This window comes from Camelus bactrianus, chromosome 6, assembly GCF_048773025.1.
Source record: "Camelus bactrianus isolate YW-2024 breed Bactrian camel chromosome 6, ASM4877302v1, whole genome shotgun sequence".
Lineage (NCBI taxonomy): Eukaryota > Metazoa > Chordata > Mammalia > Artiodactyla > Camelidae > Camelus > Camelus bactrianus.
In genome coordinates this window covers 88,813,974-88,835,774 of record NC_133544.1, presented here as the reverse complement: position 1 = coordinate 88,835,774, position 21,801 = coordinate 88,813,974, and the positions used below count along the sequence as shown (strand labels likewise).

Genomic DNA, 21,801 nt, shown 5'->3' with positions numbered 1-21,801 from the left:
TTTCTCTGTTGATTAGCCATGTTGAACTTTTTTCCCCTGAGTCTGTTGTCCTTCTGTACAGCTTTTATGGGAAAATGTCTATTCAGGCCTTCTGCCCATTTTTTAATTTGTTTGTTTTTTTGATATTGAGTTGAAGGAGCTGTTTATATGTTTTGGATATTAATCCCTTGTCAGTCATATCATTTGCAAGTATTTTCTCCCATATGGTAGGTTGTCTTTTCATTTTGTTGATGTTTACTTTGCTTTGCAAAACTTTTAAGTTTAATTAGATCATTCATTTATATTTGCTTTTATTTCTTTTTCCTCCTACTTGATCTCCTCCCTTACTGTGGTTTTCAATTGCATTTCTCTGCTGATTAGTGATATTGAGCATCTTTTAAAATTAAAATTAAATTATCTGTTTAAAAAATTCTCTAGTGCTTTACCGTTTTCAAAAGTTTCACGCACATGATTTCATATAATCCCATGATACCCATTTTTTGTCCCCTTCCCCTAATTGCCTCTCCCCTCTTTCTTTTTCCCACTGGTAATCACTGGTTTGTTCTGTTTGTGAATGTGCTTCTTTTTTGTTTTATTCACTAGTTTGTTCTATTTTTTTGATTTCACATAGAAGTGATATCACTGCATTTGTCTATGACTGACTTACTTCATTTAGCATAATGCCATTCAAGACCATCCATGTTGTGGCAAATGGCCTGTAGCATTGTGCAAATAATTCTTTCCTTATTGATTCTGTCTGGATGATCTCTATTGTTGAGAGCGGGATACTGAAGTCCCCAACTATACCATATTGCTGTCTATTTCTTTTGGTTCTGCTAGTATGTGACTTATATATATAGATGCTCCAATGGGTATTTATGTATTTACAGCTGTTACCTCTTCTTGATGGATTGTCCCCTTTATCATTATATGATGGCTTTGTCTCTTCTGATTATTTTTAACTTAAAGTCTATTTTTTCCTGATGTAAGTATGGCTACCCCTGTTTTTTGGTTAATATTTGATTAAGGTATCTTTTTCCATCTCTTCACTGTCAGTGTATGAGTGGCTTTAAAACTAAAATTAGTCTCTTGCAGGCAGCATATCATTGGATCTTATTTAAAAATTCATTTTGACAGTCTTTGTCTTTTGATTGGAGAATTTAGTTCATTTGCATTTAAAGTAATTATTGATAAAGATGTACAGTTTACACTTTACAGTTTATTAACTGTTTTCTGACTGTTTTGTAGATTCTTTGCTTCCCTCCTTCCTGTGTGCTTGTAGTAGAGTTATCTCCCTGGATATCTGTCCTACCTCTAGTCTTGATCTACCAATTTTTGGGTCAGGATTTTTTTCTCAGTGTTTTATTAACTGTCCAAAGCCATCAAGCAGATGTTCTTTGTATTTTGTCCAGTTTTGAGCCAGAGGATTGGTCTGAATTAATTTGCTTTAGTGAGAACTGTTGAATTTTATTTATGCCACAAAATAGTTGATCAAATTTCATTTTTGTTATCTTTGGAACTAAGAAAAATTAATTTTGAATCTTTTATTAATGTCTTATTTGAGCAAGCAATTTTGTATTGAACTGTCTCATGTTCTTTGTGGTGAACATACTGATGCAAAAACCTACTGTATTGTTTTTTACATCACTTAATAATTTAAAAATTTAAATAAGAAATAATTATTACAGAAAGTAATAACTACTTAAGATTTAACAATTTTCATTCTTTCTTTCATTTAGTATGTTGCCTATATAGTGGCACTGAAGTTAGTAAGCACCTCTATTACAATAAGAGAAAACAAAAATATTCCAGAAATACTAAAAATCCAGATAATTGGCCTGGGCACACAAGTATCTCAGCGACCAGGAGCACAAGCACTTAAGTAAGTAAAAAACTTATTTTAATTTTTATTTCTAGTTAAGACTTCAGGCCAAAAAACAAATACAGTTTTACTTAGCATTAAAAAACTTAGTAATAGTAGTTCTCTATTGTTTTTCCTTTCATATGTGAGAAGATAGTCATTTTATATTTGTGTTTGTTTTGTTATGGACCCGTATGAGGAGCTCATCATTTGTTCTCCCCTTCCTTCTTTCTTGTGCAAATGTTTATTGGATAGTGTTTAATTCCTAGATTCGATACTTTGAAGGCTATGCATAGGAACAGTAAGTTTGTGTTTGCAAGGTGTTTATGCTGTAGTTGATAAGAGAGGAAGCATAGAAAGTTAATATAAGATCTATAATACGTTAGTGAGCTCATAATTAAGAAGGTACTGGAAAGTTAGAAACCTCCTGGTCAGTGCTGCACAAGCTCAGTTGTGGAAGAGAATAACTTGGGCTCGGAAAATTGGGGCGCAGGCTAGCTGAGTGGAAAGGACCAGAAGAAGCCGGGATGAGGAAGGAGAGTGTTCAGTGCGGCATGAAAAGGAAGATGCGTTCCCTGATTTAGGTGTAGCTTGTATTTACGCAACAGTGATTAGAACTTCCGCAGAGTCCTGAAGTTGGCCAAAGTGTGTTTTTCACAAGGATGAGGGGAACAAAAAAGTAAACTGAAACAGAAAGAAACCCCACAAATTTTGTGGGCAATTGAATGCCAAGCCAAGGAGTTTGGACTCCAACTCTGGGTAATGGGCATGGTCCTGGATCTCAAAGGAGTTTCTTTTAAAGGGAAATTTGTATTTTAAACCATTACATTCCAAAGGATCTTATTTGTAATACTTCTTTTTTTCCTCATTGGGCTGTAGGGTGGAAGCAAAATTAGAACACTGGTATATAACAGGTCTGAGACAGCAGGACATTGTACCATCGCTCGTGGCTTCAATTGGTGATATTGCATCATCCTTGCTTAAAATTGATTTTGAAACCAATCCAGAGAATAGTGCTGCTGACCAGACCCTGGTAGTTCAGTCTCAGCCCGTGGAGGTCATCTACGATGCGGTACGTACAAGGGGGAAGGGCATACTTAGTAAGCATGTCTTACTCTTCTGACATACGGTTTTCTTGTTTTCTGATTTTCATACTTAAGCTTTGTTTACTTAACATCTCAGTTTACTGCCACCCTTTTCTTATTTAAAGAGTAATACATGTTTAGCAGTTAATTTTGGTTATGTCATACGTACCTTACCACAATTTAAAATTAAAAAAAAAAAATCAGAGAATACAGTAAGTTCTGCCTCCCACCCGCACTGTGTATCTGCATCTAAATTGTAAAGTAATACTGAGTCAGGGATCTCAGTAACAGAGTGGAACCAACCATCAAGTGATGCAGTTACGTAACAAACCACACCCATCCTGGCGAGCTCAGGATGAGTTAAGAGAGTCTGAATAAAGATGGAGCTACAGGGACAGAACCTGAGCCAGCATGTTCAGTAACACAGAAATGCCAGTGCTTTCTTCTCACGTGAGCAGTATTTAAAATTCTTTCAGTTGCTCCTAAAGCTCTTTAAACAGATTCTGAGCGTTGAGGGGGAGGGGAGAGTAAGCAAAAATAAACTGCAGTAGGAAGTCAGTGTGTGATTATTTCCGAGTAGTTAGTTTAATAAGTGTAGACTTCTTTAATGGTATTTTACATTAAAAAAATTTAACATAAGCATAGGTAAATATACCTTAGAGTAGAAGAAAATCTATAGCATATGAAAAATCAAAATTAGCATAAGAGAAATCATAATTTACCATCTGAGCCATTTTTTAAGTGTATAGTTTAGTAGTGTTAAGTACATTCACACTGGTGTACGTTCAATCCCCAGAACTCATTGTTTCTTGCAAGATGTCTGATTTTTAAGTTCAAATTTTAGATGCAGCTAAGGGCAACACAGCTTTCTTATTTCCTCTCTAAACTTCAAAATGCAGGGGATCCAATTGTAGTATAGAGAGGTGGAGTTTCCCCTTCTAATCTGGAGGCTGAGACTAGGAGTAATGGGCCACAGCTACATAAACACGATACCACAGAACATTCTTAAGCTCACCTTAGCAATACGCACACATTTGTTGCCTTTCCGATAAGCTTAATTGTATTATTCCTTTTCTCAAGTTCTCTTTCACTTCAGAGGGCGACGTAGTAGGGTAGATTATCTTTGGAGGCACCTCCTCAGTTCAAAGCCAGAGTTGATTAGAATTAAACTGAAACTTTAAAATTTGTAGTATAGAAAGTACTGTATATAACTTGCTTGTATTTTAAATGGTTTTTCAGAAAACCATCAATGCGGTGGTTGAATTCTTTCAGTCAAATAAGGGATTAGATCTTGAGCAGATAACATCAGCTACACTGATGAAGCTGGAAGAAATTAAAGAGAAGACAGCCACAGGTAAGAATCTGACTGCAAAAGCATCATCTAAACTCTCAAAAAATTTTTTCTGTTCTAATGTAAATATTTGAAGTAGCAGGTTGCTTTTTGTTACACTAAAGAAATGATGAGTTTCTCTATTTCTGGTTAAAATACTAGCTGTGTTGGGTTTGCTGTACCGTGTGATATGGTTGTTTTTCATTGACCGTCTGCATTTTCACCTGATATGTTTCATTGAGAATCTAATCTGTGAAAAGGACTGATGTTCTTCCAAATTATGTTTCAAATGATATTCTTGATTCTCGTTGTTAATGGTATAATTACATATTTCAACTTGACCATCTAATCTTTCATTACTTCTTTTTCTTCTTTTAGGACTTACACATATAATAGAAACTCGAAAAGTCCTTGATTTAAGGATAAATCTGAAGCCTTCTTATCTAATAGTTCCACAGACAGGTTTCCACCATGAAAAATCAGATCTTATCATTTTAGATTTTGGTACATTTCGGGTAGGTATATGTGCATTTCTGTCTGCCTTTTTTAAATTCAGCTTGGTCGCTAGCTGTCTGATAGTTTGCTGTTTTTCCCTCAGAGTTTACTTAAACTAAACCTAGACTTATGTCTTCTTAGCATTTTGTCAAGCCTAGCTTAGATGATGTAGTTTGTATATATTTTATGGCTATTAAAAAAATAAAAACAAATATACACAAAATGTTATGATAACTCACAGAGAAAAAAATGTGACAATGAGTGTGTATATGTCCATGAATGACTGAAAAATTGTGCTGAACACTGTAATTTGACACAACATTGTAAAATGATTATAAATCAATAAAAAATGTTAAAAAAAAAACAAAAACTAACATTTTCTGAAATGGTGGATGGTTTCACATTGAGGACTGCTGTTTTTTTTCCATAATTGGAGGGAAGCACTCCTAGTTTTTAATCACTCCTGGGTTTCCAGAGTCTAATTACATAATTTTCTTGGTTAATTTACATATCTTGACAATAGAAAACTATACACATATGAATATATGCTTATTAAATCACTGTCAGCAACTAAGTAGAGTAAGAGAACTCCAAGAGTTTGGGTGTTGAACCTGCTAGAAATTCAGCTCTCTGAGAAAAAGTGAAGATTTCAAAAAGTGAAGTCCTAAATTGATCCTTGTTTCCTTTGGGAAGAGGGAAAAGGAAGTAGAGATTGGACCTGAATTCTAATGACCTAATTACTTTAGTGATATAGTGAGGAGAGGAAGGAACAAAACTCTTCTGTTTCATGGTGAAGAGTTTAGGATAGCTAGCCAGAGAGCTGAGGCGTAAGTGGTGAGAACTCCTGAGAGCCAGGATGAGCTGCATGTTTAGACAGGTTATTTGAGACAGAGGGCTGTGTAACTCATCTCCTAATTATTGCGTATGTGCTGAGCATCCGTTACCCAAACATAATAGAGACGCATGCTGAAATATTAGATTGCTAATAAAATATTCGTTAATATTTATCAGAAAATTAAGGAAAATGTGAATCAATGTTTTAATTTAATTTAGGTTTTAAGGAAACACAACTAAAGTATGTTGATATATAGACTTCTTTGTTAAGTTTTTTTCTCCATTTTAGCTTAACAGTAAAGATCAAGGTTTGCAGAAGACTAATAATTCATCTCTGGAAGAAATAATGGATAAGGCATATGACAAGTTTGATGTTGAAATAAAAAGTGTGCAACTACTCTTTGCAAGAGCAGGTAAACTGTTGCTCAGTTTTCGGGATCTTGAAATTATGCTCAGTAGCTTTGGTAAATGTATGTGTATGTGTGCTTATGTATCAACCCTGACAACATTTTGAACTACTTAACACTGTTGGTCACTTAAGAAAACCAAATAGGAAAAAAAGGACACTATGAACTAATCTATAAAACAGAAACAGACTTGCAGACATAGTAAACAGTCTTATGGTTACAGGGGAAAGGAGGTGGGAAGGGATAAATTTGGGAGTTTGAGATTTACAAATGTTAGCCACTATGTATAAAAACAGATTTTAAAAAATTTCTTCTGTTTAGCACAGGGAACTATGTTCAATATCTTGTAATAACCTTAAATGAAAAAGAATATGAAAACGAATATATGTATGTATATGTATGACTGGGGACATTGTGCTGTACACCAGAAATGTGCTGTGCACATTGTAACTGACTGTACTTCAGTTAAAAAAGAAAAGAAAAGAAAACCAAACAGGAGCCGATCACTGGAAATCTTTGTCATAGTTAAAAGTAGAGATAAAAATTTGGCTATTCATCTTAGGTCACTTAGCACCATTTGAATCTAGATGCAGTCACTGCCTAAATTTTTTAGTGTGATGTAAAATTGCCCAGAACGCAAAACAGAAGTTGCAGTCAGCTCATGTTCCTCTGTCTCAGTGAGTTTGGTTGTCTCAGTGTTGTTTTCCCTTGCGGCTTTTATTTTTAAATGTTAACCTAGTCTTTGAGTAATATTACATCTTCTACTTTTGTAGGTATCTGAAACGTTTGGGTATAGTCTTAAAACCCTAGAGGTAGTGAATTTAATCATTTTCCAAAAGCTTTGGTGTTTTGACTGGTTAAATAAAGATTGCTGGTTCTCCATACTGCTTTAGTTTCTAGAGTCAATAAGGACTTGCAGAATATCCTTGACTGTATCATTCTCTGGTAGATCATTGGAGAAAAGGACATAGTTTCTGTGTGCAGAGTGTATACTATAATGAGAGTGATGAGATTTATTAAAATGGAAATATATAATACTTTACCTGGTTTTATAAATTAGGAGCCTATTAATTCCTTGAAGAGAAGTACTTATACAGACCATTAAAGCTGCTTTTTCTTTTGTGTGTACTTAATAATAATTGTTTGAGTTATAAGCAGTAAGAGAGCTTTATCAGTTAGGGTCTGTGTAGGATTCCATTAGTCATTGGAAGTCTATCTTTGGAAACTTCTTAATTTGAAGAAAAGTGACTATAATACTTTTTGTCAAAAATATCTTGCTTGATAAAACTCATTTTTGCTTTAGAATTATCACTCTTAGAAACCCCAGAAACTTCTTTTTTTCTTCTTCTTCTTTTTTTTCCCCCATATTTTTTTCCTTTTTTCACTGTAGCAACCCACCTTCATCTCTCATTCTGGAATCAAGGAAATGAATTCCTGGGTATTTTCTTGTTTGCTTTAAAATGTAAGATCTTATAAAGGAAGTCCTCCAAATAAATATTTAGGGTTATTTTTATTTCATAGTCTTTGACTTTTGTCAATGTATATTAAAAAATATAGGTCATTTAGCTTGTATGTTGAAATAAGTAAAAGTCAGTCTACATTGAATATATTTGTTAGTTGTTTTCTAATATAGAATAGTTTTCTATAGAACATTTGATAATCTAAAAATAATTATAAAATAATTATAAAATAAAAACTGGTTGTTTAATTTTTTAAATTATTTTTTAAGGGGAAGACTGGAAAAAGTGCCGATTTCAGCATCCATCAACTATGCATATATTGCAGCCCATGGATATTCATGTTGAGCTGGCCAAGGCAATGGTGGAAAAGGACTTTAGAATGGCCAGGTAATGCATGAGTTTCCTTTATATTCTAAAGTCAACAAGGTGAAATATATCTGCATCAGTTACTCAGTTTTAAGAAAGCAAAGCTTGATTTCTGAAGGACACGCAAAAATAATGATTATCTTATAGCAGAAATACATTTTTAAGAAAATGTTTACTTGAATTTATATCGCCTCTCTTATTTCAGAAGTATTTGGTCTTTTACGTCCTGTAAAAGTTGGTTATCCCTGTTTTTGAATGGATCACATTCAAGGTTTATTATTGAAAAATAAAATCTTCAAAAATTAGAAGCTCTTTTGATTATGAAACCATATAAACTTGAGAATAATCTAAGGAATGGAAAGTAGAAACTGAGTTTTGAATTTAAGTAGATTGTTAGGAAATATTTATGTTGTCTTCTTAAAAACAGCCTTATTGAAGTATTACTGGCATTCAGTAAGCTACATCTGTTTAAAGTGTACATTTTGATAAGTGTTGACATAAGTGTTTATCTCTGCAACCACCACCACAGTCAAGATAATGAACACATCTCCATCCCCAAGGGTGCCTGTGCCCCTGTGTAGTCCCTCATACCTACCTCTGCCTGCTGATTCCTCTCCCCTCAATCCCCATGCAACATTGATCTGCTTTCTGACACTGAGTTTGTTAGAATTTTCTGGAATTTTATATAAATAAAATCATAGTTTTAACTCTTTTTTTTTTTTTTTTTGGTTTGGCTTCTTTCATTCAGCATAATTAATTGGAGATTCATTCGTGTTGTGTGTATCAGTAGTTCATTGATACTCTTTATCAGTTGGATGTTAAACCTACCATGCATTACTAGATAAACCTCCTTTGGTAATAGTGAATTTTTCTTTTAAAATATTGGATTTGGTTTGCTTAAATTTTGTTAAGTTTTAAAAACTTGTATCTCTGTTTATGAGGCTTATTGATCTGTGCTTATGTTTTCTTTTTTTGGCATCAGTGTGCCAGGATGATATCGGCTTCTTGAAAGGAAAATGTATAGACTTCGTTCTTTTTCTTCTTTATGCATTTGGTAGAATTCACCAGTGAAGCCATCTGGGCCTGGAGTCTTCTTTTTCGGAGAGGGTTTTTAACTGTAAATTAAATTCCTGTAACTCAAATACAGTTTCTTTAATAGATACAGGGCTGTTCAGATTACTTACTGTTTTCGTTTTTGAATGATCTTTGGTAGTTTGCGGTGCAAAGAAGTTTGTCTGTCATATCTTAGTTGTTGAATTTATTGTCATTAAAGTGTTCACAATGTTTCCATCTTAATTTTTTAACACATGTAGAATTTATAGTCATGCTGTTTCTCTCACTCCTGATACTAGTAACTTGTGCCTTTTCTCTTTTTTTTTTTTTCTGATCAGTCTGGCTGGAGGTTTATCAATTTTGCTGATCTTCTGAAAGAATAAGGTTTTGGGTTTAATTATTTTCTCTATTTCTGTTTTTTATTTTGCCAGTTTCTACTCTCACATATATTATTGCTTTTTTGTTTTGCTTACTTTGGGTTTCATTTGCTTTACTTTGTTAGTTTCTTAAAGTGGAAGATGAGACCATTGATTTGAGACCTTCCTTTTCTAATTTAGACATTCAGTGCTGTAAATTTCCCTTGAAATGCTGCTTTCTTGTGCCCTATGCATTTTGAAACTCCTCAGTCAGTAAGCTGGGTGTTTGTAGGACTTCAATTATTTGTTTCCCATCTTTCTACTTTCCTTTGTTGACTGAGTCTGGTGTCTTTGAGACAGGTGTTTCACATATTTTGTCCAGTTTTTAAGTTATTTTGGGTGGGAGGGTTTATCCAGTGCCTCTGTTGGGGATGATTTTAATTTTGTGTAATGTTTCAGAAATAATAAAGAAGCATCTCACATTTTTATGATGATTTTCAATTTACACAGTACTTCTGCAGGAAGTTCATCCTTTTGATGTAGGAACAGCCAACCGTCCTCTTTTGAACTTTAGTGGGTTGTGTGTTATACAGAAACATCATTCTTTGTTTAGTGGTTAGGCATCTGTCAGCTTGATCTGTTCACAGTCTACTTAGGAAGTCAGAGATAAACAACCTGAAGGAACTTTATGGGCAGCAAATAGCTGCCATAAAGTTATTGAGACAAGCAAACCCAGGTAGTTAAGTGGAACAGGGAAGCAGATGCTGAAAAGTAAGCATCTGATGGAAGCACAGCAGTCAGTAAAACAGATGTCCTCCTCATGGAGCTTATATTTTAACCGGAGGAGACATAAAATGAGCAAGTATACATATGCCGTATTAGGTGCTGTCAAATGCTGTAACAGGCAATGAAGGAAGGCCAGGGGATGAGTGATGGCAGGGATACTCTTTCATGTTTATAATGGAGTCTTTGACACCAGAAAATAAAGTATGTTTAGTGATTTTGATTTTAAAACATAGGCAGTTTGTGTTTGATAATATCTTTCTAAAAATTAAATAACTTAAGATTTGACTGCTTAAGAAGAATTCAAAATGAGGTCCCAGTTTCAATCTTCTGTACCTCCTCTAAAAATAAGAATAAAAGAAAGAAACCCAGTTACCTCTCCCCACCAGAAAACAAACAAACAAAAAAACCTTAAAAAAGAGAATTAAAAAAAAAAGAAGAATACAAAACTTGGCTTATGTAGAACTTCCCATTGATGTAATTGGTTTAAAACATGTCCAAAGTAACTTTGTCTCCACAGTGTAGTCTCTTCTCCATTCGCTTTACTGCTCTGTAATTTGAAGAAGCTGGACCTTAAAACCTTACAGGTGAATTATGTTTTTAGATTTAAAGTATCAGGAGGACTTCCTCTGATGCACGTGAGAATTTCTGACCAGAAGATGAAAGATGTGCTGCGTTTGATTAATAGTGTACCCTTGCCACAGAAATCACCTGCACAGTCTCCAGAGAAGCAGGTAAATGGATGTAATAAAATGCTGAAAATCTTTACATATGTATATATGGGGAGGGTTTTTTTTTTTCATCTTTTTGTGAGCTGTCTTGTTTTTTAATACTGTTTAGGGCCAGTTTCATTTATCTGATACATTTTTGGGGTTTACCGTGGTTGATTCTGTTCAGAACTGCATACGGCACTGAATAAATAAAGATTGTAGCCTATTGTCACTAATGTTTAGATTGGTGGTAGAAAGTCTATTTTAGGCAACAAAAGAAATGAAAATACATAAAGGCAAATTTTTCAAATTTATGAAATGTGTTTTAAATGAAACTAGATATGGAAATCTTTTTTAAAATGTTGCAAAAGAAAATGATTGTTATAACATTTTCTTATATGTTAGACTTAAAGTTCTAGATCAGTCTAATTAGAATTGATCTTTACAACATAAAATACATGTTGGATTTCCACTTGAAATGAAAGTTGAGAGAGCCTACGAACGCTGATACCATTTTCTAGGAACCTGTAAAGCAGATGCAGTTAATGTTGTGATAGACAGCTGAATGACACACAGTGATAAGTAGTCTTACCTACTAGAGTTGTGCGTGCTTCTGCCCTTGTGAATGCAGATGGTAGTCCTAATGATTAGTATACTACAGCCAGTCATTAGTTAGTTGATGGCATAATGTGCTTTGTTGGAAGATTTGCGTGCTGTGTATGTGTCTTTCCATCTCTGTCCTGTCACTTTTTCAGTATTTCTCTCATTTACGTACATTTGATCCTGCTAAATTAGTATGTTTACAAGACTTTTTGTATTATTTACTAGGTATCCTCAATTCCTGTTATATCAGATAGGACAAAAGACCTGCTTGGTACGCCACTGTTGCTAGATGGGGTGGAATCAGGTAAGGAAAGTAAAATGTTCTGTATTAAACCAAACCTGTAAATTAGTCTGTAGAGATAAAATTTTCAGAAAATAAAGGAATTTTGAAAGTGTGATAGTAATTTGTTGGTTTTAGTTCTAGATGTGCTGCTAACCAATAGTGTGACTTTTGAGTCAATTATTTTTATTTAAGGCCAGGTTTCTTCATTTGAGTGAAAGTATTTTTGTGGTTGACAGTATTTAAGATAATAAACTTTTTTCTTTTTTTTTTACCTGGATCTGTACCTGATTGTTTTTCCTATCTCTGGTCTAACTGATCTTTTTTTGACTTTGAACTCGAATATAAACTTCATGAGGAGGAGGATAATGTCTGTCCTGGTTATTCTGGTGTCCTTAGTGACTGGTGCAGACCGATATGTGATAGATGATACCCAATAAGTGTTTTATTGAAAATTGAATGAATAAACTCAATGAAAACTATCAGAAGTATTGAAGGAAAAAGTAGAAGGGCAGTTTGATTTTATATATGATTATTACATGCCAGATTGAGTCACTTTGTGGGACTTAGAAAGAGGCCATATTCTGATTCTGAATAGGAAGGTTATGTCTAACAAATGAATTTTAATTTTGAGAGATTCGAGTGTTTTATGCAGTTTTCAGTGAGCATTCTCTTAAGTCAAATATGTTCTTCCTTTAGAGTCTGATGATGAGTATTTTGATGCTGAGGATGGAGGAGACACACAGACTAGTATAAGTATGAAAGGGTCACAGCTGAAAAAAGTTGCCGAGGCCCCAAATGAGGAGCTCATTAATCTTCTACTAAAGTTTGAAATTAAAGAGGTATTTATATTTATTTTGTCCATAAATAGATATGTTATTGTTACTGCTTTCCTTATAAACTATCTCATGGTAGACCCAGACATTAAGTATACTTAAAACTCTGTCTTCCCTGCTGCCTCCCCCACCACATCCACACACGCACACACAGTTCTAAGAAAGTGAAATGTTATTTTGTAAAAACTGACATAAGTGTGACCTATAGTATATCTAATCTATTCTCAAAAAGCTTGAGACTCTTAATTAGGACTTTCTTTTCTATAGAAAATTTATGTGACATGTTTATTTTAATTTTTTTTAACTTTTAAGCTAAATAGTGTTTATTGTCTTATTTATAATTTGGGAAAGTGTAAGCAACCTAAATTGCAACCTAAATTTGCAGCATGTGCTTTTCTGCCATTGGAAGTCATGTGATAGTAAAAGAAAACATTGACATGGAGAGATGCTCACAGTATGTCTTTATTTGGAAAAATATTTCCAAGGACATCATGATTCCATTTAGAAATTAAATACACACGCACACTTTGTTTTTCTTTTATAAATGACAGTGTTTATCTCTGTGTGGTGGGGTTGTAGTTTTTCATTTTTGCCTGTTTGCTTTTCTGTGTATTCAGCAACATTTTAAATGAATATGCATTGCTTTGAAATAAAACACAAAAGGTTTAAAAAGGAGATGTTTCTTGTTGACTGTTTTATATCCCAATGTGACATCATGTCCTAAAATACAATGTCAGAAATACCAGATTGTATTTGTGTATACAAATCTAATTATTATTGGTATTTGTTTAAAAAAAAGATACTTTCTCCACCTTTAGCCTTCTTTGATTTCTCTCTCTCTCATACTCGCATGTAACATGTCAGAAAACCCCTGGACTTTAACTTCAGAATACATTCAGATGATTATTCTCTCCTTCCACTGCTACTGCACTGTCAAAGTCACCATCATCTCTTGCCTGGACTACTGCAGTAGCCTCTTAACTGTCTCTCTCTGCTTCTATCAGGTACTTCACATGATAGCTAGAGTGATCCTTTTAAAGGGAAAGTCAAATGACGTCATTGCTTGGCTCATAGCCCTACGCGGTCTTCCCAACTCGCTCTCAGTAAAGGGCTAAGTCCTTCCCATGGCCTGCAAGGCCTTACAAGGCCTCCAGGTCACACCAGGTGACTCTGTGGCTTCATCTTCAGTTCCCTTCTGCCTTGCTCATTCTGCTCCAGCCATATTTCATTCATTCCTTCAATAAATGTATCAAGTGTCATCATGTACCAGGCATTATTTTAGATCCTAGAGCTACAGCAGTTAGCCAAGTTCTAGTCTGATGGAGCTTATGCTTGTCTTTTGTTCTTCCTTATATACCCAAAGCACATTCTTTGTGCTGGCTGTTCCCTGTTTCTGGAAAGCTCTTTTCCTGCATGACTTGATTCTTTAATTCCTTCAGAAATGTCATCTTACTGGCAAGGCCTGACCACCCAACACAGGATGGCAACTTTTGCTTTCTCCTGCCCTCACTAGAATGTAAGCTTCTTCCGGATATGGACCTTGTCTGTCCTGGTCATTTTGATGTCCTCAGTGGCTGGCACACTCTCATACATGGAAGATGATGCTCAATAAATAATTTTATTGAATATTGAATGAATGAACTAAAGTGATGCATAATCAAAGTCATCTAAGAAAAAAAATCATAGTGCTGTTTGAAATATTTTTCCTAATTTGCCTTTTTTGCCATTCCAAAGTCTTACATATTTCTGTAGTGAAATATATCTAATTTTTTCTTTATATGCTAGTTTTAGTGTATATTTAGAAGATTATCCTCCATTGTAAAAATACTTATCCATGATTTTACTTATTTTATGATTTCAGTGCTTTCATTTAAATCATTGATTTATTTGAAATTTAATTTTGTATATCAATTCTGTACCAACTATCTTACTGTAGTGTCTTATTGTTTCTTTTTTTCCATTGATACTCCTGGTTTTTCTTAAGTAAGTAGCTGTATCACTGCTAATAATATTAATTGTTGCTTTTTTTCAGCATTTATATTATTCCAGTTACTATGGCTGCCTCATAGGTTTTTCCAAAATGTAGTAGCTCAAAGTAACTATTTTATTTTGCTAACGGTTTTGTGGGTTAGGGATTCTGGAAGGGCCCAGCTTGGTAATTTTTGCGCATAGTCTTTCATGTGCTTTCAGTCAGAATTGACTGGAGCAGCAGGGACCCGAACTCTCAGAAGGCCCCACAGGTGGCTCAGTTACGAAGCTGGTGGTTGATACTGGCTGTTGGCTGGGAGCTCAGCTGGGACTGTTGAACAAAATGCCTGCCTACTCACGGCCTCCTGAGCATGGCAGCTTCCGGGTAGTTGAACTTTTCACATGGCAACTAGTTTCCTCCAGAATGAGAAATCCCAGGTGGAAGTTTCATGTCCTTTTTTGACATTGGAAATCATTATAGTATCAGTTCCTCTGTACTCTGCTGATTGAAGCAGTCACAGCCCTGCCAAAATTCTAAGGGGGACGGGCAGAGACCGCCATCTCTTGATGGAGATCAGAGAACTTGCATGTTTTGAAAATTGCCACGTATATGGTTTATTTTTCATTGGCTAAATATACTATCGTTTCCACAATAATTGAATAGTAGTGTAATAGTGAACATCCTTGTCTTACTTTTTTACTTTAATGGATATGCGTCTTGTATCACCAAATATGACTTTTGTTTTGAGATACAGTTTTAGAAAATCATATTAAGGAAGAATCCATATATTCTTATTTTTACTGAATTTAAAAAAGTAAGTGAATAATGGATGTAAAATTTCGTCATGATTTTTAGATAGATACAGTTATATTCTCAGTAATAGAATTTAAGATGATAATTTCCAGTCTTAGTAAATCACTAGATGGTAATAGAGGAGTATGAGCATAATTTCTACTGTTCCCGTAGTGATATGTATGAAAAAGAAATTGTGTTTCCATTTTAAGTATGCTTTAAAATACTTATCAACCGTTCACTGGCTGTCCTGATTCTTTCAGGTGATTTTGGAATTTACCAAACAACAGAAAGAAGAAGATACAATTCTAGTGTTTAATGTTACTCAGCTAGGAACAGAGGCTACAATGAGAACATTTGATTTAACTGCGGTATCTTATTTAAAGAAAATCAGTTTGGATTACCATGAAATTCAAGGTAATAGCCATAAAAATAGAAATAATAAACAATCAGAGATTTTGTATTGAGTGTCTGAAACACTTTCACTTATATAATAATAATTATAATAAATAATAGCTAGCACTGTTCTAAACATTTTATAAATAACAACTCATTTAATCCTTGTAACAATACTGTGAGATAGGCAATGCTGTTACCTCCAACTTACAAAAGAGGAAACTAAGCCATAAATTGATGACATAATTTACCAAAAGTCACACTGCTAGTTACTGGCTGAACCATGACCAAAACCCTAGAAATCTGGCCCTAGGGTCTGTGTTCTTAATTGCTGTGATCTACGGCCTCAGAGAGTCCATATAAATCCCCTTTATATAGGGCATATTCCCATTTTACAAACAAAGAAAGGTTAGATAAAGAGAGATTAAGTGGCTTACTCATTTTATGAATAGCAAAACCTAGAATTTCTCTCTAGTCTTATAATATTGAAGTCCTTGTTCCTTTGATTGAATAATGTTCATATATCAAGCAGCATCAGATTATAAGAATAAAAATGGTGGGACATAAAATTCATTCTTTCAGAAGCTCCTATAGGTTATTCATTTGAGCATACATCTTGTGTACTCAGATATTTGAGAAATGAAGGAATGGGTGAATTTTCAGTAATTAAAATTGTCTAATGTTTGCCTAATATTTTAGTCAAATAAAAAGACCTCTTTCTTGCTATTTTAAAAATAGATGTAACTAAAGCAAACCTCAGCTTAGAGGAAAAATTTTTTATGCATTAGTAAGTTTCTATAAGCACTGTGTTAAGATGGAGTTTACATTACTGCCCGAAGAGGAAAAAGTAGAAATAATAAATTTGCTAGGCTATTTTTTCCCTTAGAGAAGCTTATTTCAATGGAAAATTCAGGGATGTCCAGAAACAGGGGTTACAAAACTGTACATAATAAAAGATGGATAAAAGGGTGGATAAATTACTTCTCCCTGCACAGTTTCTGGAGGCAGCGCCTTGGTACATCTACATAGCGTATAGAGGACATCTGGTAGTTCCTGTTGTTTTTAAATTGAAAGAAGCTTAATAATCCCCTTCGTTAAAAAGAAAATCTTTCCTCTTCTGTGTAAGCCTTCTCTAAGTCTAAACAGAGGAAAATTATTTAAATTTCTTTACTATGAATGAAATTTTAGAACTCAGCAGAACGCGTTTTTCTAGCTCAACCTCATTGTTACCTAGTTGAGACACCTGAAGTTAAATAGCTTTTGGTAAAGGAGAGATGAAGTAGAATTCCTATTTCCTGATTCTTAACACCCGTAGTCTTTCTGCTGCCTTACAGAGTGCACATATGGCCTTAAAAATATCCAGAGAAGTTTTGATTATTTTTGAGCACAGATATAAAATCAAAGAAAATGTAGTCTGCATGTTTTAAAGTCAGCTGGATTCTAGAGGTAAGGTAAGGATTTGGATTGACTGACTTCCTTACCAGTGATGACCTTAATATTTAATAACCATGAAAATATGTGCAGGTAGTATTTCAAAGCTTAAAATTTTTTCAAAAAAGAAAAAGACATGTAGAAAATTCCAAACTTAAAAAGAGCAATTTGTTTGGAACATTTTTTCTTTTTCTTTAATCTAGGATCCAAAAAGAAGCCCCTTCACTTGATTAGCTCTTCTGACAAACCTGGGTTAGATCTTTTAAAAGTGGAGTACATTAAGGTAAGGGCCATAGGCTGTTCATATATTTATTGTATGCTCTAAACTATCCTCTGGAAGGAGAAATATGACAGTAGATTATTAAAGGGTCTGGCTGTGTGTCATAGATTTTAATCTTTGGGATGTCTACTATTTCTGTTTCCATTTGTACACCCTCATTCTCTTTCACTTAAGTACAGGACTAAGATTTTACAGAGCCTCCAGACTTCTTGTCACCATGGAAGCCTGGCATGAAGTAGGGCCTGCTCGTATCTTCTGGGGCAAATTCATCTACCTACATCCTTTGTATGCATAGGTGACATTTGGCTGAATATCCTGCATCAAAAGGGATAAGGTCAAATTGGATTTAGTTCAGTAGAGAACTGCCAGGATTCGGGAGGGACTCAAAAATATGGTGTATGAGGAATGCTGAAGGAGCCAATCTTACATAGCTTCATTCAAGATCAGTTGATTTGTTTAATCATTCAACAACTATTCACTGAATATGTTTCTGTGTTAGGTTCTGTTAGGCACTTGGGATACAGAGATGAAAAACATTCTCAAGGAACTTATAGACTAGTAGGGAGATAGACTATAAACAACAATTAAAATATAATGTGTTTGATTCTCAAAAAAGAACACAAAGCATTATGGGAGCAGAGAGGCAGAGATATTGGTCAAGCCAGAGGCTTTTCATAAGAGGTCAAACTTTGAATTTACTATGTATCTTTCCAAGGGACAGAACTTGAACCAATTGTTAATTATGATGGGAGACAGATTTTTGATTCAGTGTAAAGACCTCATTAAATGAAAGTTCTCTAAAGTTTGGATTTCTAAGAAAATGAAGTTTCTTTCACTGGAGATACCCTAAAATTGACTTGTTAAAGACTTTCTAAAGGGGTTCACACATTAGGTGATAGATGGGCTGGATTACCTTTAAACCTTCTTACTTTCACAATTATCATTCTGACTCCTAGCTACAGTTTCCCAGAAGCGAATGTTGCCTCTGTTTGAAGAGGACAAACTTGTACTATTATAATAAATAAATAGGTTTGGATATAACTTTAAAATAATGATAATAAACTTAAGTATATAATGTATTTAATAATATAGTTATAGCTAAATATAAATAAATCAACTGACGATTGTAAGTGATTTATTTACTTTGTTCTTAATTCCTTCTTTAGACTTTTGTTTCTTATTTTTTAGGCTGATAAGAATGGACCTAGTTTTCAAACTACTTTTGAAAAAACTGAACAGACACTTAAGGTAAATTCTATTGAAAGAATAGATCCTGTTTGAAAATATCCTACTCTAGAAGTCACATTTAAATCACATTTAAATGATCTAAATGATTTTAAATGTCATATGACATTTAAAATCATTTCTTGACACAGTGGTAATACATGGTGATTCTGGAGTTTCATGTTCTGACTTACATGGCTTATATAGTCATAATAAATAGTCCATTTAAGATCCCAAAACCTTGTATATTTTGAATATTGGAAGGGTCATGACAAGCAGATTATAGGCTCCGTGATAATTAGGCTGGGAAGTGGGGTAAGCAGGTTACCTTCATACTCACGTGAACCCCCAAAGTGTGTAGGTGTGATTTACTCTTCGTATAAATATATCCCTGTTTAGGGGCTGCGGGTTGTGACTCTTTCTCTCCTCTCTCTTCCTTCCGAGTGATGTCAGGCCATGATGCAAACCTAGTTAGGAGCCTTTTGGGTCCATTGTGGAGACTGCCGGTGTAATTGGCCTGGGAAACTAATTTTCTTTTTTAAATGTTTCTAGGTGGCTTTTTCATCTTTAAATCTGTTGCTGCATACACAAGCCCTTCTCTCTTCTATTAATTATCTGACAACCATTATTCCATCAGATGGCCAAAGCATGGGTGATACCAAGGAAGCACAAGCTTCTACTGGAAAGCAACCAAAAAATTCAGCTCTGCAGAAAGGCATGGAGACTTTTTTTGTTGGTTCTTATTAGTGAGGGTTTTAGAATTCTGGGGCTAAGTGGGGAGTCTTAGAGACCATCTGTCAGTCATTTACATGCCCTTTTCTCCACTTTTGTCCTTTTCGTCAAACTGAATCATACGTGGGTGCCTGCTATGTAAGATAAGTATGGTTAATACTGTTGTCATTAAAAATGTTCGGTTTTGTTCCTGTTCTGGTGGTGCTGAGGGATGCCTTCAGGCGGGCATTAGGGGAAGAAGGCCTGTATTTATTCTTAGCTCTTCCTCCCCTTCAGTGGCTCCTGAAGGGGCTGCATAGAGGCTTAATCTTCCCTTCCGTTTTACAGACGAGGAATTCGAGACCCAGAGACTGAGGGCCAGGGTGCATGGGTAGCATCGAACTGGTTAAAGCCCAGTGTTTGGATCAGAAAGAACTCAGTTCAGATCCTGATTCTGCTACTTAAACTGTGGGGCACATTGTTTAACTTCCCTGAGTTTCAGTGTCCTTAGCTTGATTTATTGTGAGTTTTTTCTTGCTTTTAAATTATAAAAGTAATAGATCTCACTATTGAAAATGCAAACTATAGAATATGTAAAGAAAAGCACTATTTGAAACCTTTTAGAACTTGAGTATTTTATAATTATTTTAAGCAGAACCAAGTTCATTTAATATAGGAAAGAAACCTTAATGGAATATTTATTGCTAGAATCCCACTGTGACAGAACTTCTTTGTTTCCTTGCAGTGATTGCATCCTCTAAAGACAGTGACATTATTCACTTCAGGCTCTTTGCCAAGTTGAATGCTTTCTCTGTCATTGTCTGTGATGAGAAGAACAATATTGCTGAAATCAAGATTCAAGGTAAAATTCTCATACTAAAAATTGTTTAAAAGATAAGCTTTCTTTTCAGTGCTAAAGCTCTGAGTTGTGAAAACTGGATTAATTTATCTTATGACATAATTGGACTGTCTGCTTTTTTTAACTCTTCAGAATGTAGATGTTGGTCAAACTCTGACCATCAGACTGAACCATACTGGTGTTTTGGACCTTTCGAGAAGGGTCTCAGATGTGAAAGGGATACTAATGTTAGTCTAGGAATTCTGCTGATGAGCTAAGTGTCGTCGATTCAGAATTCGGGTTAAGGTCTGGGACTACGCTTTATCTTGGTACCAATGCAAGGCAACCTTATAATGAAGAACAAAACCTATGAGTCCATTATGTTCTTTTAGGCAAAAGCTGCTAAAATAAATCTAGCTTTTTCTCTGACTCCAGCTTTACCAGCTCATTGTGATAGAATATGTTTCATAAAATTCTTAAATAATTTAAAAACCAGAGAACTAGAGTTTTTTGTTGTTGTTCTTTCTGAACTGGCAGTGCATATCCTAGTTTGAATTTGATTCATTAGAGTTTTATAGTTTCCATGTAAATCACTGGATATAAGGTATAAAGAATTTACTAAAATTCCAAGATAATCTGTTTATACTAGATGTAGTTTTCCAGAAGGTTGAAAATTCAGATAATTATTTTTAATGAATTTATGGGTTTCATTGTTTATAGAATAAAAATATCTAATATTGTACTTAGTTATCAGTTGGTAGTTCAGACATTGCTAAACTTATAAATATGTCACCTATAAAAATTATGCAATGGAAGAAAAATCTTAAAATCTATTGTGGTAGATATATAGAAATTATAATAGTATTTTTTTTTCAGGACTGGATTCTTCCCTTTTTCTTCAGTCAAGGAAACAGTCACTGTTTGCCAGACTGGAAAATATTATTGTCACAGATGTTGATCCTAAGACAATTCATAAAAAAGTAGGTGATAGTAAATCCTTAGTATTTTTTGATAATTAAATGTTAAATTTTATTTTAAAATATATTTTATTTTTAAAAATATTAATGAAATATATTTTGATAGAAAAATGTTTGTTTCTATAATGATTATAAATATAAACCCTTTTAAATTAGAATTTTGTTTTGCCATTATCCTCTTGGATGGAGTACATTCAAATCTCTGCTTTTCAGGCTGTGTCAATAATGGGAAATGAAGTTTTTAGTTTTAACTTGGATTTGTATCCAGATGCTACCGAAGGGGATTCCTACACTGACATGTCCAAAGTAGATGGTGTGGTATCATTGAACGTTGGCTGTATTCAGATTGTTTATCTCCATAAATTCCTCATGTCACTTCTGGTAAAATCACAATTTTTTTGACTTAGAAATACTTAAATAAGTCTGATAATTATAATTGCAAATCTTAAAACTTTGGATTTTAGGTTGTGTATTGATTTGATGATTGATGGTATTTATGTATTAATGTAGAGGTCAAAACCTTTCTTAAATGACTGGAATCTGAATCATTTAATGATTTTTGTCTAACATTGTCTAGAACTGGAATTAATTTTGCTAGAACATAGTGAATCCAAATTCTCAAATACAGAAACTACTGGAAATGTTCTTTTTTCCTCTGTTCCTTAGCTATATAGCTATAATTATAATTACTCCTGGTCAGGGAGCTCATAAATATGGATGGATAATCAGTAATTCCTTCCTAACT

At 34.2% G+C, this 21,801-nt stretch overlaps 1 protein-coding gene across 2 annotated transcripts in view; it reads left to right on the top strand.

The window, feature by feature from the left end:
* VPS13C (vacuolar protein sorting 13 homolog C) overlaps positions 1 to 21,801 on the top strand; it is a 157,639-nt gene that overhangs the window by 51,920 nt on the left and 83,918 nt on the right. For both annotated transcript variants that reach the window (XM_074366228.1, XM_074366229.1), the window contains exons 17-32: positions 1,719 to 1,861; positions 2,720 to 2,912; positions 4,165 to 4,279; positions 4,634 to 4,770; positions 5,874 to 5,997; positions 7,721 to 7,838; positions 10,614 to 10,743; positions 11,548 to 11,626; positions 12,302 to 12,444; positions 15,463 to 15,616; positions 17,230 to 17,309; positions 18,495 to 18,554; positions 19,083 to 19,245; positions 19,987 to 20,103; positions 20,956 to 21,059; positions 21,270 to 21,437. In XM_074366228.1, the coding sequence (XP_074222329.1) occupies positions 1,719 to 1,861; positions 2,720 to 2,912; positions 4,165 to 4,279; positions 4,634 to 4,770; positions 5,874 to 5,997; positions 7,721 to 7,838; positions 10,614 to 10,743; positions 11,548 to 11,626; positions 12,302 to 12,444; positions 15,463 to 15,616; positions 17,230 to 17,309; positions 18,495 to 18,554; positions 19,083 to 19,245; positions 19,987 to 20,103; positions 20,956 to 21,059; positions 21,270 to 21,437 (2,028 nt within the window). The remainder of the gene's footprint in view (positions 1 to 1,718; positions 1,862 to 2,719; positions 2,913 to 4,164; positions 4,280 to 4,633; positions 4,771 to 5,873; positions 5,998 to 7,720; positions 7,839 to 10,613; positions 10,744 to 11,547; positions 11,627 to 12,301; positions 12,445 to 15,462; positions 15,617 to 17,229; positions 17,310 to 18,494; positions 18,555 to 19,082; positions 19,246 to 19,986; positions 20,104 to 20,955; positions 21,060 to 21,269; positions 21,438 to 21,801) is intronic.